This window comes from Lepidothrix coronata, unplaced genomic scaffold (genome assembly GCF_001604755.1).
Source record: "Lepidothrix coronata isolate B3197 unplaced genomic scaffold, Lepidothrix_coronata-1.0 Scaffold203, whole genome shotgun sequence".
Taxonomy (NCBI): Eukaryota; Metazoa; Chordata; class Aves; order Passeriformes; family Pipridae; genus Lepidothrix; species Lepidothrix coronata.
The window spans coordinates 1,140,734-1,155,733 of NW_016690383.1; the positions used below are offsets into that span (position 1 = coordinate 1,140,734).

Here is a 15,000-nt window from a genome sequence, read left to right on the forward strand (position 1 = left end):
CGCTGTGGGCTCCTCAGTCTGTGCAGAATGATTTCCAATTACATTTTTGTTGCTGAAGGCATAAATCTTCTCCCCCAGACTAGTTTGTTTCATGCCCAGGCAGAGCTGTGGTGCTGGTGGAGATAACTAACCAAACCAGGCTGGGGTGTTTTATGGACTTCTTTATTTTATGGTGGCCATTGCCTCTCCTCTTTGACAAGAAATGACCTCAGCCAACTTTAATATTCTACCAGCAGTGATTTTTAGTCCTTGAATCCTTCTTCTAGGGCCTTTTAAAAGCTTCTAACTCAAAGCAGCAGCACAAGGAACATTGATTATATACAGAGTGAGCCTCGAGCTTGTTTTGATGCTGATGAGTTGAGAAGGGAAACATCTCACACTGCTTTCTTAAAAAAAAAAAAAACAACAAACAAAACCAAACAAAACCCACTCTTTACTGAGCCCACAGGATCATCATTATCCTGAAGTGCACTAAATGGATAATTGAACTAATCCACACTGTGAGGAAGGGACTGATTAGCCAAAGCCTCTTGCTTTTATAACCAGTAACTGTCTCTACTAGAGCTCTGGTTTTTTCCTTTTTCTATGAAAGTAATTTGGTGCATCCTTCAGCATACACAGATATATTGATGAAAGGCCCTTTCTAGTTCTTTCCTTGTCTCAGAGGGGCTGAATGCTCGCTGGGCACAGAGGTGCTGGCACAGCCTCTCAGCACCTGTGGAGCAGAGGCAGCTCAAGTGGTGCAATGTCTGCACAGGGCAAAGGGCTTTTCCTTCAGTGCACTGAGACTTGTATTGGAGAGAAATACCCTGTGGAGCACTATGCCATTCTCATCACTCCTTCCTCCCATATTATTTTACACACTGGTGATATTTAAAATTTAACTCTTTCTTTCATGATGCTCCTGTGTCCACCTTGTGCCCTCCCTGAAGAATCCAGCCCATAAACTGGGCTATTTATTTCTCCAGCCCAGCTCCAGTGACCCTTTTTTTTAAAGTCCCCTGAGGAACCCAGACCAGAGCTCTTAGCTCTCCTCTCGTTTTTGCTGGGCAGAGGAAAAAAAAAAAATCAATGCTGGGTCTTTATTAAACATTGTCATTTATTTTGGTTACGGATAGCTCCTTTATTTCAAACAGAACAGTTTATTCACTGCAAAGGTTTTTCATGCCTGTTGGAAAGAGTTAGAATTAAAAAAAAAAAAAAAAAAAAAAAAGGAAAAAGGCTTGGATACATGCAAATCATACTGAATGTTGCCAAATGTATTAAAACAAGTATCAGAGTTTCTTCTAAGTTACCTACTTGCAAACGGAGGAGGAACAACCACTGGCAGCATGAAGCCCCTCTGGAAAAAGCTTCCAGGTGCTGGGATGTTACATGGACAGAGCCAAAGGCACGACCAAAAGTCTGTTTGCACCCAGAAAAAGCAAAGCCAGAGTCACTGTCGGGAGCCAGGAGAATGATCTGTGAGCTGGGAAGGGCTTGGAACAAAGAAAGGGGCTCCTTCTCAGCAAAGGGAGTCACGTCTGGTCCATAGGGGAGAGGAAGCTTTTCACACTTTCCTGCCCTCCCCCAAGGTTTAGGATCAAATGAAATTCTGGTTCAAAAGCCAAGGTGCACATTCTAGCGCTGCTGCTCTGGGGTGATCCATTTTCCATCAAAAATAAAGTAAAATCAAATCCATGTCTCTTACAGAAAAACAGAAGGACGTTTTAGAAACAGAGCACTTCTGGTCCAGGGGGCAAAGGACACAGCTGAGTGACCCAAAGCCTTTCTGAAGCTTTAAATCCCAGCTGGCTGGGACTGCCCAACCCTCAGTGGCAGTGACAGAGGGATGAACCCCAGGATTGATTTTCCTTTTAAAAACCTTCAGTATTGTGGTCTCTTGTCAGCAACAGTAATGAGCCTGAGCTGAGCACTCCATGTTTTGTGCATCACTCCCCAAAATGGATCACATACTCCCAGCATTGCTGGTGCAAGTTCCAGAAGCCACATGAAAAGCTCTGAGTTATTACAGCAGCACAGCTGGTGGGAAACTGGTTGTTACATCCGAATAAATACTGGGCAGGCACAAGTGCCAGCCTGATTTCAGTAAGGCTGGAGGGTGAGGGGGGTGTCCAGGCACACTGCGGGCTGGGATTTAGCTCCACACCAGGAAAGCAAAGCTCCCCCTCCAGGCTGGCTCACAATATTAAGAGAAACATCCCTGGTTAGTGTGTGACCAGACTTTTGTTGTATCTCAGTAGATACCAGCTCCTGAAGTCAGGACTGGAAAGGAGTTAAGGTTTATCTCAGTGGCAGCCCCCTCTGGGGTGACTGCTGTCTGTCCATCACGTGTGGGAGAGCAGCTGGGCCTGGTCAGATCCAGCACTAAGGAAAGGCAACCCTTCCCTGCACAGTCTGGGCACCTTCCTGCTCCTTTTTCCTGCTCTTCTAAGACCCTCATGGAGATGCATTTTTGAGAGAACCAAAAGCACAGCACATCACTAATGCTCAAAAATACCTGGGCAGCTTTTATAAAATACAAATATTCAACATGATCACCTTTACCTGTTCTTTGAAAAGAAAATCATCGACATTCGTGGTACGGGGGGGAGGCAGCAGTCCGGCCCCCAAAGGATCCCACCGTGTGATCCAACCCTCTGCCAGGACCCCCAACACCGAGGTCTTGGATTTAAGTAATCCTTGCTCAACACACTCACCCAAGAGCCCCGGAGCTGGACATCATGTCTGTGGTGCCCCAGCACCTCGTTCTGAGTTTGGGAGCTCCCCGGCCTCGGCCGTTCTGTCCGTCCGCTGCAAGTCTGTGCTGTCAGTCTTGCCTGGTGCAGCTCGCAGGTCCTCCTGGCTCTCAGCCAGGCCATCCTGATCCTCCAAATCGCTCACCTGACCCTCCCCGAACTCCAGGATGGTCGGCAAATTGCCTTGCTTTGGGCACCGCCTCTTCAGGCTGACCAGGAAGGGCTGTGGCAAGGAGAAGATGTCCACGTTGTTGCCGAGGTCGATCCAGGTGACGCTGGGGAACTTCTTGGGGTCCTTGAGGGTCTCGGTGAGGTCCCGCAGGATGGCCTTGGTGAGCCGGTTGCCGTTGAGGGAGAGGGTGGTGAGGTGGGGGAGCCCGCAGAGCGCCGGCAGCAGCTGCAGCAGCATGTCATCCGTGAGCTCCGTGAAGCACAGCTCCACCGTGTCGATGTGCTCCGAGCTGTGCTGCAGGTAGGACGTCACCCGCTCCAAGTCCTTCAGCGTCAGCGGGATGCCCGACAAGTCCACGGTGTTGTCCTGGGGCTTCCCCATCAGGACGGCTTTCAAGCTGTGGCAGGAAGGAAAGGAGAGGGACGTTAATGTGAGGGGATGTCTCTGTGTGGGGGCGTCACTTTGGGCTCCGTGGCCGCTCCTGGAGAGAGCAAGAACGTGAGTTATTTATGTAGGATGTTCAACAGGGGCTGATAATCAATTCTGTCTGTGCAGTTGTGGGGCAGAGAGATATTTCAAGGCTGTTTATTGATAGAAAATGGCCAGAAACAAGGAGACCATGTTCAAAACCCATAATTCAGAAAGAGAACAGAGTTCTTTCTTAGAGCCACTGCAAACCCCTGGAATAAGGAGGCTGTCCTTCTAGAGGCTGTCCTTTTAGACAATCTCCTGGGTGCTGTTTTTAGACCAGAAACATCTCACAAATCCTGACCAGGTTGTGATGGGGAGGCTGGGAGAGGTGAAAGATGTCTTTTAGGGTTCCCCTGGTGATGCCGGATTACCCTTTGTGGTCTGTTTAGCAGTAATTTGTTCTTACCCCTCCTTTGAAGATCTTATTACAAGGAAGAAATGGATGTAGATAAGTGCTGGGATTAAAGGCAACTTCCATCTAGAGGCTTGGCTAAACACTAGGAAAACAGGTTCTCTTCCCAGTTCCAATTTGCACTTCAGCTGTGGCAGAAAGGGAGGTGATTTCACAGAACCTCCTTGGCAAGACCAGGTACTGAAATTGGAGCTGGATGTAATTCCTGTGCAAAAGTCCTTGATGATCACCTTGATGATCACCTTGGATCACAGTCATTTCACATGAACTATTTGTTTTCAGGGAATACTCCACAGGAAATAACTAATTTTGAAGCTCTTTTTGTAGATCTTTGAGCCCTTTACAGGCTCACATGGCCCAGTGCAACCTTCCTGCTCCGACTACCTGTTATGCAGTGAGCAAAATGCCTGAATTTCACCTAAACTAGGCTATGCACTGCTAAAGTCTGCTTGAGGACATTAATTCCCCACTCCCCAGCCCCTACTTTATGCCCCAGAATCTGCTCATCTGCTGTGTGTGTGTTACTCATGGATTTTATGTCTGAAGAGAGGAGCTTGTCCTGGCTGTGGTCGGTGCTGCTGGGGGGTCACTGCTGTGGGCTGGAGCCAGGTGGGAGGGAGAGGCCGAAGGGACATTGTGGGATCCAGGAAAACAGCAAGTCTTCCCAAAAAGTGCTTGAATGGGACAAGCCCAAATGGCCACTGCATAAATTAATTCCTCATCCTTAAAAACGTGGGTTTGTGCAGCAGTTGGGCAATATCTGAACCATTAAAACGAGCGACTGATTTCTTACTAACCTCCTAAGTACCTGGGAGACCTGTGGGTAATTTTGATCCATCATCCTGACAGCAGCCCTGGCACAAAGAAAATGTTGGGATACAGCACCAGGTGAGTGAGGGGGGCAGCTCAGCAGGTTCTGTCCATTGTGTCCACCCTTGTGCCGTGGGCTGGGACAGCATCTCTCAATCCCTGGGCCTTGGGAGCTCAGCACTGCCCATCAAACCCTCCATCAGGGCTAAGCCTGGCTTTGCAAGGGGCAAAGCCTCACTCTGGCAGCCCAGGCTGCTCAGACTAAGCCAGGGCAACTTCTAACTTAGCCTTTATTTTTCATGCAGATGCAGGTAAAAAACTTTCCAGCCTAAAATCGGCGAGAGAAAAGTTAAGTCAGTTAACTGATCTAAATCCCCTTTGCCTAAGGCAGGACCCTGAGCTGCCACAGGTTTTAAATCAAAATTGACAGGCTGAATCTAAGCATTGCTCACCCAAAGAGTTGGGCCCTGACTTAGACAGGGTTAGTTATGTTAAACAAGCTTTAAGACTACGAAATAGCTCAAAGTTTCTAGGAGCAAACAGCTCCTGAAGGTCTGATAGGAGTAACTTAGGTGGGGGTCAGTCCTCAATAGAAGGAGAATGAGAAGGCTTTTAAAAAGGTTACAAAACTGATGTTTTAATGGTTTTCCTTGTTTAAGAGGTTTGGTGTTTAGTTTGTGGGGGTTTTTTGTTGTTATTTTGGGTTTTTTTTCTTATGGTAAGACAGATCCTACAGTGCTAAGCTATTATTAAGTGATCTGGGGCCACGCTCCAGTGGGCAGGTCAATAATGTCCACACATGTGGGCTCTCACTAAACTCTCCTGTGCCTTGGGGACACATTTCTCTGCTGTGGTGGCACTTCTGTTAGTGGCAGTTTGTGGTTTGCTGGGTTGGCTGAAACCTCAAACACACCCCCACAGTCATTCAACAAAGTCTATACTTAGCCCTTTACAAGGTCTCCTTTAACCTGAATGTGGGCAGAAAACAGCTGTTAATGTGAGGTGCTTCTCTCTACTGGTAATTTTTTGCCAATAATGGGAAAGAAATCAATGAAAGAGTATATTTATTATTATAAAAAGAATAATTTGGTGTTCATGTGTTGGCAGCTACTTCTCTGGGATATGTACAGCCACATAATTTTTTGGAAGCAGCCCCATCTGGAACCAAGATGATGCCTCAGTAACAAGCTCTTCCCACCCAAAAAACCCAGATTACCCTTGTCCTGCAGTCTTCGAGCACCAAAGCTGTTTATAGAGGGATCTCACTATAAATTAATATAAATAAAGCACAAAGTACCTCTCTGTGTAACTGATAACCATTTAATAGCATGGCTAAAAAAACAGGGGTTGATCCTTCTTTTATCCAGCATGGATATCCCCTGCTTGGAGTGATGCTGCCTGTCTGCCATCATCTTGTGGGACCTCTGGTGTGGCTTTAAATTAGCAAAGCCAAGGAGATAATGAAAAGAGAATGGGGATAATTTTGGGGCAGTTCTTTTTCGTGTGTGTGTTTTGAGCTGCTTTCAATACTGCTCCACATTTTTTTTTTTTTCCCCTTGGAGCATGTGTATGATTTCTGCCAGCCAGTAAGAGAGGATTTCTCACTAGGGCTCTATACTTTTCCCCCTGGGAGGGATTTAGCTGGTACCTACTGAAGCGGATTGATTCTCTTGTACAAACTGCCTTTGCACCCTGCTGGTGTATCAAAGGAAATCTCCTGAATCCCCAGGTCAGAGCAGCCCTGGGCTTGTCCTGGGGGGATGGTTTGCTCTCCTGCATCAGCCCACGTTCCTTCTGTCCCTCGGGAAACAAACCAACCAACCCCAAACATGACTCAATACAAACAGTTCTGTGGATATTCTCAACCATCCCATGGAAATGAGGGGGATATTATGTTAACAAACAGCTGTAACAACTTGTAGCCCTGCCATAAAGTTGGCCACAGAATGGCCCCAAATCTCTGGAGGAAGATCTTACAAATCCCTACGAGCTTTAGTGGGGGATCAGTTACACCCACTTGGTTTCATCCTGATGTTTTATGAGGCTATTCCATAGGGAAAAACACTGATTTTTTTTTTTTTCCCCCCAGCTGGGGTTTTGACCAATGTAATGAGAGGATTGGGAATAAAGCCCTGCACTAAGCTCCTGATAACACACTGGCAGGATGCTGCTTTATACACACTCACGCTGAACTAAAAGCTATTTTACATGCAGTGTGGAATCAGATCAGAAAAAAAAAAAATCCCATAAACAGGAATATTGATGTTTAGATCAAACAGAATGAAAAGAAAGGGATTTCCTCTTGGTTTAAAATTCATGGCATTTCTTTCAAGCACTGCACGAATCGTGACATGAGACACCAATGTGTCATGTACTGGAGGATAATTGGGCTGTTGAGCCTCTTCCTTGCAGGGCAAAGGAATAGCTCAAGAGAAATGAAGAGGCAGCCTCATAGAGTGAAGAATTACAGTAAGAAATTCATATGATACCTGGTGAGAAAACTACTTACGAAAATGCCAGCAAAACATTATTGAACATAATGAGTCACCAGAAAAAAAAAAAAAAGGTAAAATACTGAGATGAAAGACTTGTCCTGAAATGCTGGTGGTATCAAAGATAAGTGCTTTTTCAAAGTCCCTGCTCCAAATGATGGCAGTCAAACACTGGAATAGATATTTGGGAAATGGAGGGAAGCAATACAAACAAATGCTGCAAATGCAGGTCCTCTGTTAGTAAATAATGTTCACTAAATGGTCGAGCTCCCCCCAGCCTCAGAGGAGGAACAGAGACAGAAAACATAATTATTTAGCTTAAATGAGGAATCTGGCTAAGGTGTAAATAATAATGTATTATATGTTGAATATCCCATATTCTATAACATATATATAATATTTATATAATAATAAGGATGACTAAAACAGAGAAGATGAGAATGAACTGCCCTTTTTTCATCTCTGTAGTGCAGGACCTGAGGACACCCACCAGTGCTGAAAGACTAAACTCCCAGTGGATAAAAGGGAAGGAGTGAGTACACAGAGCTCAAATTAATCTTGCCATTCCAGCCATGGGATATCACTGGGATCAAGGGCTTTGTGGGAGGTCTGAAGAAGACAGGGCACTGCTGCGGCTGAGAATATCAGAAGTCATGTTAAGATTTAAAAAAATTAAAATAAAAAATTAGCTGGGTCTGTGTTCTGGGGAGTAATTGCAGAAATTCTGCAATTCACCCCAATGGGGCCCTTTTGCTTTGCTGTGTGAGCAGCCTGTGGTGGGACAGCAATGCCCAGGGGGCTTGGAATGCTGGTCCAAAGGCTGTGTCAGGACCTGGGGGCACGTGAAAATACACCTGTGTGTGCCCGGGTGTGTCTTTTGTAGCTGGTCCTTATTTAAACTACGGAGAGGCACCACAGAACCAAAAACACTTCTACTTATGCCAGCGGCAAGGCCAGGGCTGTGCTTCCCCAGTTCAGTTAAAAAAAGCTCCTTTAGCAGGTTTGTGATGCTGCCTGGCTGAACAATTTCCTTTCCTTTTCCTTTCTTTTGTTTTACAAAAACCCAACACTCATCATTGAAACGTGATGGATGTGATGGGACAGATCCCAAAATAACGCAGACAGAGCCCAGGTCAGAACTGGAGCTGCCAAATTCTCCAAAATTCAGAGACAGGAGATTCCTACAATGGCCCCACCACAGCTCATCCTCACCTTTTGCTTCACTCCTCCAGTTTTACACACACTCCAGGGTCTGTGTGTGGCTGTGGTTACTCAGTAGCTCGTTCAGCTCCTTGTTTACCACCACAGAAAGGTTTAGAGGTTTATTAACAGCGCAGTTTAAAGTCTCTGTTCCTCACTGCCTTTAGAAACGAACAGCTTGGAAAGATTTCACTCCTCTCCTTAGAGAGATTCAGGGTAAAGAGGATTTTTAAAATATATAAATATAAAAATATGTAACTTTAAAGCCCCTTTAGAGCTTACCAATAAATACATTCAAAATTTGAAGTCTTTACTGTTAAGAGGGAAAGTACCAGTGGGGATTAGTTATTTTGGTCTCTTCTTGTTCCAAGAGCCTTCCCAGTTTTGCTAAGGTTTGCAGTTTTCATGTCATTAAGTCTAGACACCCCCTTTGTTAAAGTCCTTCCCCTCCTCCCAAAATCCCAGCCCAATTCTCCAGTGAGTGCCATCGGATTTGGGGGGTAGGAAGGGCAGGTTGGTCAGCCTGGAGCTCATCTCGGGGGGCTGTTTCCTCATCATTTTGTCCCTGATGTTTGACGTGAAAATTAACTTTATTATGGCCATTTACAAAATAATTGTGCCTGCAGGGAAATGCTCCGTGGGAATCACATCCCTAAACAGGATCTCCCATTGCCAAGGAGGAACCAAACACTGGGCTGTTTCTTGGACAACCCAGCACAGCATTTTTTTTTTTTCTTTTTTTAAGCAGCTGAAGAGCAAACCTGCAGGGAATGCTAAAATTTCCCCTAAATTTCCCTCTTGCAGCAGGATCCCCAGCGTGGCACGCCGGGAATGATGCTCCCAGTGACCTCCTCTGCGTGTCCAAGGGCACGGGCTCCTCCAGGAATAACTCTGTGTTGACATGGCTTCCCTTCCCAAATCCCACTGCATTTTCTTTGGCTCCACACCAAGGCCTGTTCCACCTCCACTCCAGGCCTAAAGCTCAATAAGTGCACGGGGTATTTGATGGGAAGGGTAAATTCTGGGCATCCCAGAGCATCCTGTGCACCAGGAGAACTGACACGGGTCTCGTGGCTTCGGTGTGGTAGGGGAAGGATTGATGGTATCAGAAAGATCTTGATCAATAAATCCTTCCCATCATAATGATAAAAGTCAAGCAGCTGTGATTTATACTCCTTTACTAAATTCATAGGATCACCAAAGAGTTTGGGTTAGAAGGGACCTTAAAGATCATCTTGTTCCAGCCCCCATTACTTCATGGGGCGATGCCTCCGCATAAAATTCTAAAAGCTCATGATACAAACATCAAGAAGAAGTGATTTTTAGCCCTGAATGAGTGTTGACCTTTTCCACTAGCCTCAACTCCTTCACCTCGACCCGTCTGATGAAGAGCCAACCACCAGAGAGCAGTGTCACCTCATGAAGCAGTGTCACCCAACAGTGTCACCCAAGAGAGAAGTGCCACCCGAGAGAGGAGTGTCACCCCACAGAGCAGTGTCACCCAACAGTGTCACCCCACAGAGAGTGGTTTAGGGGTGGGCTTGGCAGTGCTGGCTTAGTGGTTGGACTTAGAGGATCTTAGAGGTCTTTTCCAACTTCAGTGATTCAATAATTCCTTGGAAATGCCCCCCAAGCCAAGCCCCACCATCAGCCCACCCTCCCCTGCAGCTCTCACTCCTCTCAGCTGCTGCGTCACAACCTCTGTGGTATTTAGTAAAAGGACCTAATTAAACCTTTAAAAGCAACAAGCTTCTTGGAAAATGAAGCACTGCTATCAGGAGAAGCAACTTGATAAATATCTCCAGCAGGGACAATTAAGCAGCAGAACTGCTCTCATTTGCATGAGGCACATCCAGCTCCTTGTCATGGTCCAGAGGAGCCTGGATTCAGACATGGAGTGAAGTGACAGTCTCCTGCTCTGTTTGAGAACCACCGTTTCTTTGTTACAGGAATGGGGATTTTTTTTTTTTCTCCCCCAACTTGTTTTTAATTTCCTGCTAAACAAAATTCTAAAAATAAGCACTTGGGATCCATCAAAGTGCTTTGCTATAATTATAACTCTATTTAACTTATTGCAAAAAAGAAATGTAAATATACTGCTGCTGGAGTACTCCATTTTTCTATCCTCGTCCTCCTCAAAATAAAATGTATTTGTATCACCCCTTGTATGACAGATTTTGCTCTCAAGCCTGCGTTTCCCTAAAGAGAAACTGTGCTGGAGTGTTTTCAACAAATTCTACTCCAGCGTAATAAGAAACTGCAGCTGACGCCCCATTAATAACCTGCATTTGCAGAAAAGGCAATTTGCACAAGTGCCAACAGAAAAACAATCAAGAATTCAAAGGAAAACATGTTGGGCTTGTTGCTTCTGTAAATGACCCCCTGGAAGAGAATTGGCCCAAAATAAGAATTTGTTCAAGTCTGCATTATAATAAACGATAGTTTGCAATAAAACAAACAACATTTTGTTTAAATTCTAACACAGGAGAAAATAAAAGAAAAGCTGAAAGGACTCTTGGAAAGGGACTTTTACGATTGAGTAGCTACAAAAATACCCAAGTCACTGTGGATTTACACGAACAACTCCCCACTAGGGAGATAGGAAGCTGATGTGCTCTAGGTTGCTTGGGAAAAGGACCTTTGAATCAAATTGCAATCCTCAGTGGCCAAAGGAAAGGGGCCACAGGAAGAGAAATCACCAGTAAATTGCTCATAAAAACATTACAATTTGCTGCCAGGACGTTTAAAACAACCAGTGAGTTGAAAGGAAGAGGAGGAAAAAGAAAAGGGTGGGAGGGGGCGAGAGGAAGGGGCTGAGATGGTGAGGGATGGGAGATCCATAGGGATGGATTGAGAATGACAAGGCAGTGCTGGCTGGGGCTCCAGCCCCTTCTGCAAAAGTGGGATGGATGGTTCCCTGAAATCCTTAATTTCACCTCTCCCTTGGCTTTTTTACTGCTTTGTCCTATTTTTGCAAGGAATGACCCTGAAACAGGCTGGATGTGACCCCAGTGTGGGGTTGGGGCATGTGGCTGCTCCTGCTCTGTCCCCCTGACCACAGATTTTAGAGAAAAATGAGTTTTGACACACTGAGTCTATTTGCAGATGAAAGGGGCTGTTGTTAATTATCTCCATCCTGCTCTGGAGCCCTGGGAGCTTTTGGGTGGGGGAAACACACACAGTCAGGCTCCAGTTTACTTCTGCCCACCAAAATCTTCTCCCAGCCCTCAAACCTGCCCCTGCTGCTATCAAACAACAACAACAACAAAAAAAAGCCCAGGAAAAGTTTGCAGAGAACTCCACGTACCCAACTGAACAGGCTCTCGCTGAAGGTTTGAGGTTCATACTTTGTAGGGGCTGTTTGTATTTCCTGTTCCTTGAAATAAGTTGAATTCCATTAATACAAAGGGGAAGAAAACAGGATTTTTGGGGGTGGGGGGATGAGGGGAGAGAAGCTTCAACTCTGATCCTCCAGCCCAGTTTTCTCATCAGAAACCAGCCCAAAGAAATAAAAAAAAACCCATCTCCCAACTCTCTCTTCCTGCAATTAGGGAGTGATCAGCTGCCAAAGTGTGTGCCTGGGGCTTCGCTTTCCCTAAACTGTTTATTTTATTGGAGCACAGATCACATTTGGAAGAGTTTAGGCAGGCTGAGGTCCCCTATTGCCTGTGCTGCTCTGATGAGAGCCAGAGCACGAGAGGCAGCCGCCAGCCTGGCTCCCAGGGTCCCTGTTTGTCCCTCACACTGTTTGGGAAGAGGTTTTCTCCAGAGCCAGGAGATGGTATCACCTCCCTCTTTTTCCCTTTCCCCTCCTGATCCTTGGCTTATCTTCCTTCCATGCCAAACCCCTGCCTTTCCCACTGCCATCCCAACACCTCTGGTGTCCAAAGTGAGGGTCTGAAGCTCAGTATGGGTCCTGGCACACACACAGAGGTGGAACAAAGGGAAGCCACCACCTCCCGCTCCAGCCTGACCCCGGACATATTTCAGACAGCTGGATTTTTGGGGGGGACACGTGTCACTTCCCCATCCAGGGTGGAGGATGGACAGACCTGCAGTTGTCCCTAGCTATGGGGTTGGTGTCCTCCAACCACATCTGGGGGGTCAGGACCTCCCCCCAGCTCTCAGTGACAGAGCACAGGACACCCAGGAACTTGTGCTGGGGGAGCTACATGTCGAGAAGGTCTCACTTGCAGGAGTAACCAGTTGCCAAATGAAGAGGAGACAGGCAAATTGAGGCAGCCAAGAACCTTTCATCTAATGTTTGGCCTTGCTATCAGTTTTGATCATAATTTGCACATCTATCGAGCCAAAAAAGTCCTGTTTTGCATTATTTTCAATGAACAGATGTTACATCGGCCAAGAAAGCCCTTGTCCTGTCGCTGTCCTGCTTCTCTTCAGGGGCACAGGATACTCACAGAGGGATGAGATCCCTGGGTTAAGCTAATGAGACCTGACCAGTGTGTGGCTCCTTCCTCGAGCCCTCCCTGCACCAGGGATGCATCTGCTTTACATTAATGTGCACAGCAAATAATGGGTCCCACTCAACCCAGCAGAACAGAGCGACCATTGTAACCTCAGCTTTCATCAAATGAGGAATAACAGGATACAACCTGACCCACTGCTAGTTCCCTACTCGTGTCTTCAAAAGAAAAAAGGGATTTTTTTTGTAGGTTTTTCATATTCTGTTCCAATGAGAAGATTTAATAGTGCTCCTCCTCTGTAAGTACAGCAAAAAGTTGCCCACTGGAGCAGGGGTAGAACCTGACTTATTGGCATCCTGTGGGTTCCTTTTCCTGCTGGGCACAGTTCCTTGTGCAGTTTTGCTCCCCCTCCCAAAGTTATTTCATTTTAGCAGCCCCTTCCCTGAGTGCAGGATCAGCAGAAAGCAGCCATGGCCATTTCTGGGGCTGCAAATTCAAACAAAGGAAAACAGGCAACAGGGAACAGCTTTAACTGCCCAAAGAAAACCTCCTCTTCCCCCAGCACTTCATTGCTTTTGGCAGGTTATTTCCTCGCTGATGTTGGAGATTTCAGCATTCAGCTCCCCCCTAAAGATGAAAACAGAGCTAAGAGGTGGAGCTGGCTGCCAAGACGCCTTTTCAGTGGGCAGAACAGAGAAGGAATGTGATACGCTGCCCTTTGCAGCAAAACACCAGCACTGCCCAGCTCCCCCAGTCCCCACGGCACGGCAAATTCCGCCGGACAAGCAGGAAAACCACAGAAACCTTCCCTGAGTGTTCCCTGACTGGCTGTTTAGCTTTTCTGCTACAACACAGGCCCTGTTATCAGCTGTATCAGACTACAACCCAACCACCTCTCTCCCTCAGCTTTCCAAATGCAAACATGTTGCCCTTTTCTCTGTTTTCTGCACCCATCAGTGATGAGGTTTTGTCAGGTCACTGTGCTCCAAGCTGGCTGTTCAAGGGGAATGATGCTGGAAAGATCAGCCCAACAACAAATCTTCCCAAGGTAAGTAATTTATCCATGTTATGTAAACACACACGTACTTTCCCCCCCCCTTCCCCAAGTCTCCAACTCAACATCTTTGGAATAATGAGCCCCAACTGAGCACTCAGTGACCAGCATGACCCAGCAGCTGATTAAAACAGGGAATGCAGGAGAGGACTCAACTCCAGATGGGCATTTCTCCCAGCCAAGATGCTGTTGAGGAATAATCCTCACCCCCAGCAGCACGGTGAGAAGTGACCTTCACAAGAGACTGAGCCCACAGGGAGAGCAGCACGCAGGGGTGGCTTCTTCCCCCCCAAAGAACCAACCCAGCTCCCCAGCTAACCCTGGACAGGGGGAGAGTGAAACACCTGGAAGAGCATATTGCCACCCTGGGCTACACAGTGCTAGACAAAAGAAAGCAGTCTTGGGGCTGAATACCTCATTTCTCAGGGACTGGGACGTGTCAAACACAGGCTGCCATGTGCTGGCAAGACGTGTGACAGCCAAAGCTGGGAACTGAACGTGGGCAGGGTCTGCACTCTGCAGTTTGGTCTCTTTTTTTCTTGGAGGTGCCAACCAGCCCCTTTTGAGATGCAAAGGATCCTTCTGTGCTTCCCTGAGTGCTGGTGGGATGCTCAGCCAGTGGCCAAAGGGGTGTTTTTTCTCCACCACATCACCCGTGAGCCAAGGGAGGACCCCATGTCCAACGCTGAAGTGTCAGACTGGAAGGGGATGAGCCAAGTCTGTGTCTGGGTCACCCATGGGGTGAGGGGAGACCTCAGGGCCTGGCTCCCAGGGGACAGATAGAAATGCCTGGATATAAGCAGTCAGGGCTGGGCTGGAGAGGCAGGAGTCCATGCCAGGAAAGCTCCATCCCTGCTGGCTGAAAACCTCAATCCAGCCCTTCTCCTTCCCGGAGCACAAGGAGCAGCAGCGCCTCCAGTGCTCCCTTCACCATCCCCACTTGCAGAACTATTTTACAGCATTGCTTTCACTCAAAGAGAGCAGCAGCAGGCATGGGAGGTGGAAACTCACCCCAACAGCGAGTTGGAGCCCCGAGTCCAAGTGATGGATGAGCTCACTGAACACCTTCGTTCCCCATCGCTAACGATGCACCGTGTGAAAGGGCTTGGGAAAAAAAAAATTTAAAGAGCTTCTATCAAAGCTTCATCATAAAGCTTGATTCTCTTAATTGGGAAATACAGCCAGGGGTGACAGGCACGCTGGGCTGGCTGGTAATTAGATGGGCAC

At 47.0% G+C, this 15,000-nt stretch overlaps 1 protein-coding gene across 2 annotated transcripts in view; it reads right to left on the reverse strand.

Moving 5' to 3' along the window:
• The window catches only part of LRRC75A (leucine rich repeat containing 75A), a 70,801-nt gene continuing 55,801 nt past the window's right edge, over positions 1-15,000 (reverse strand). Inside the window, exons 4-5 of one of the 2 annotated variants that reach the window (XM_017832547.1) lie at positions 2,700-3,307; positions 1-18 (exon numbers count right to left, since the gene is read on the reverse strand). In XM_017832547.1, the coding sequence (XP_017688036.1) occupies positions 2,722-3,307 (586 nt within the window). In that variant the 3' untranslated portion in view covers positions 1-18; positions 2,700-2,721. Of the gene's footprint in view, positions 19-1,023; positions 3,308-15,000 lie in introns of those variants that run through there. The other variant, XM_017832546.1, reaches the window with a different exon arrangement.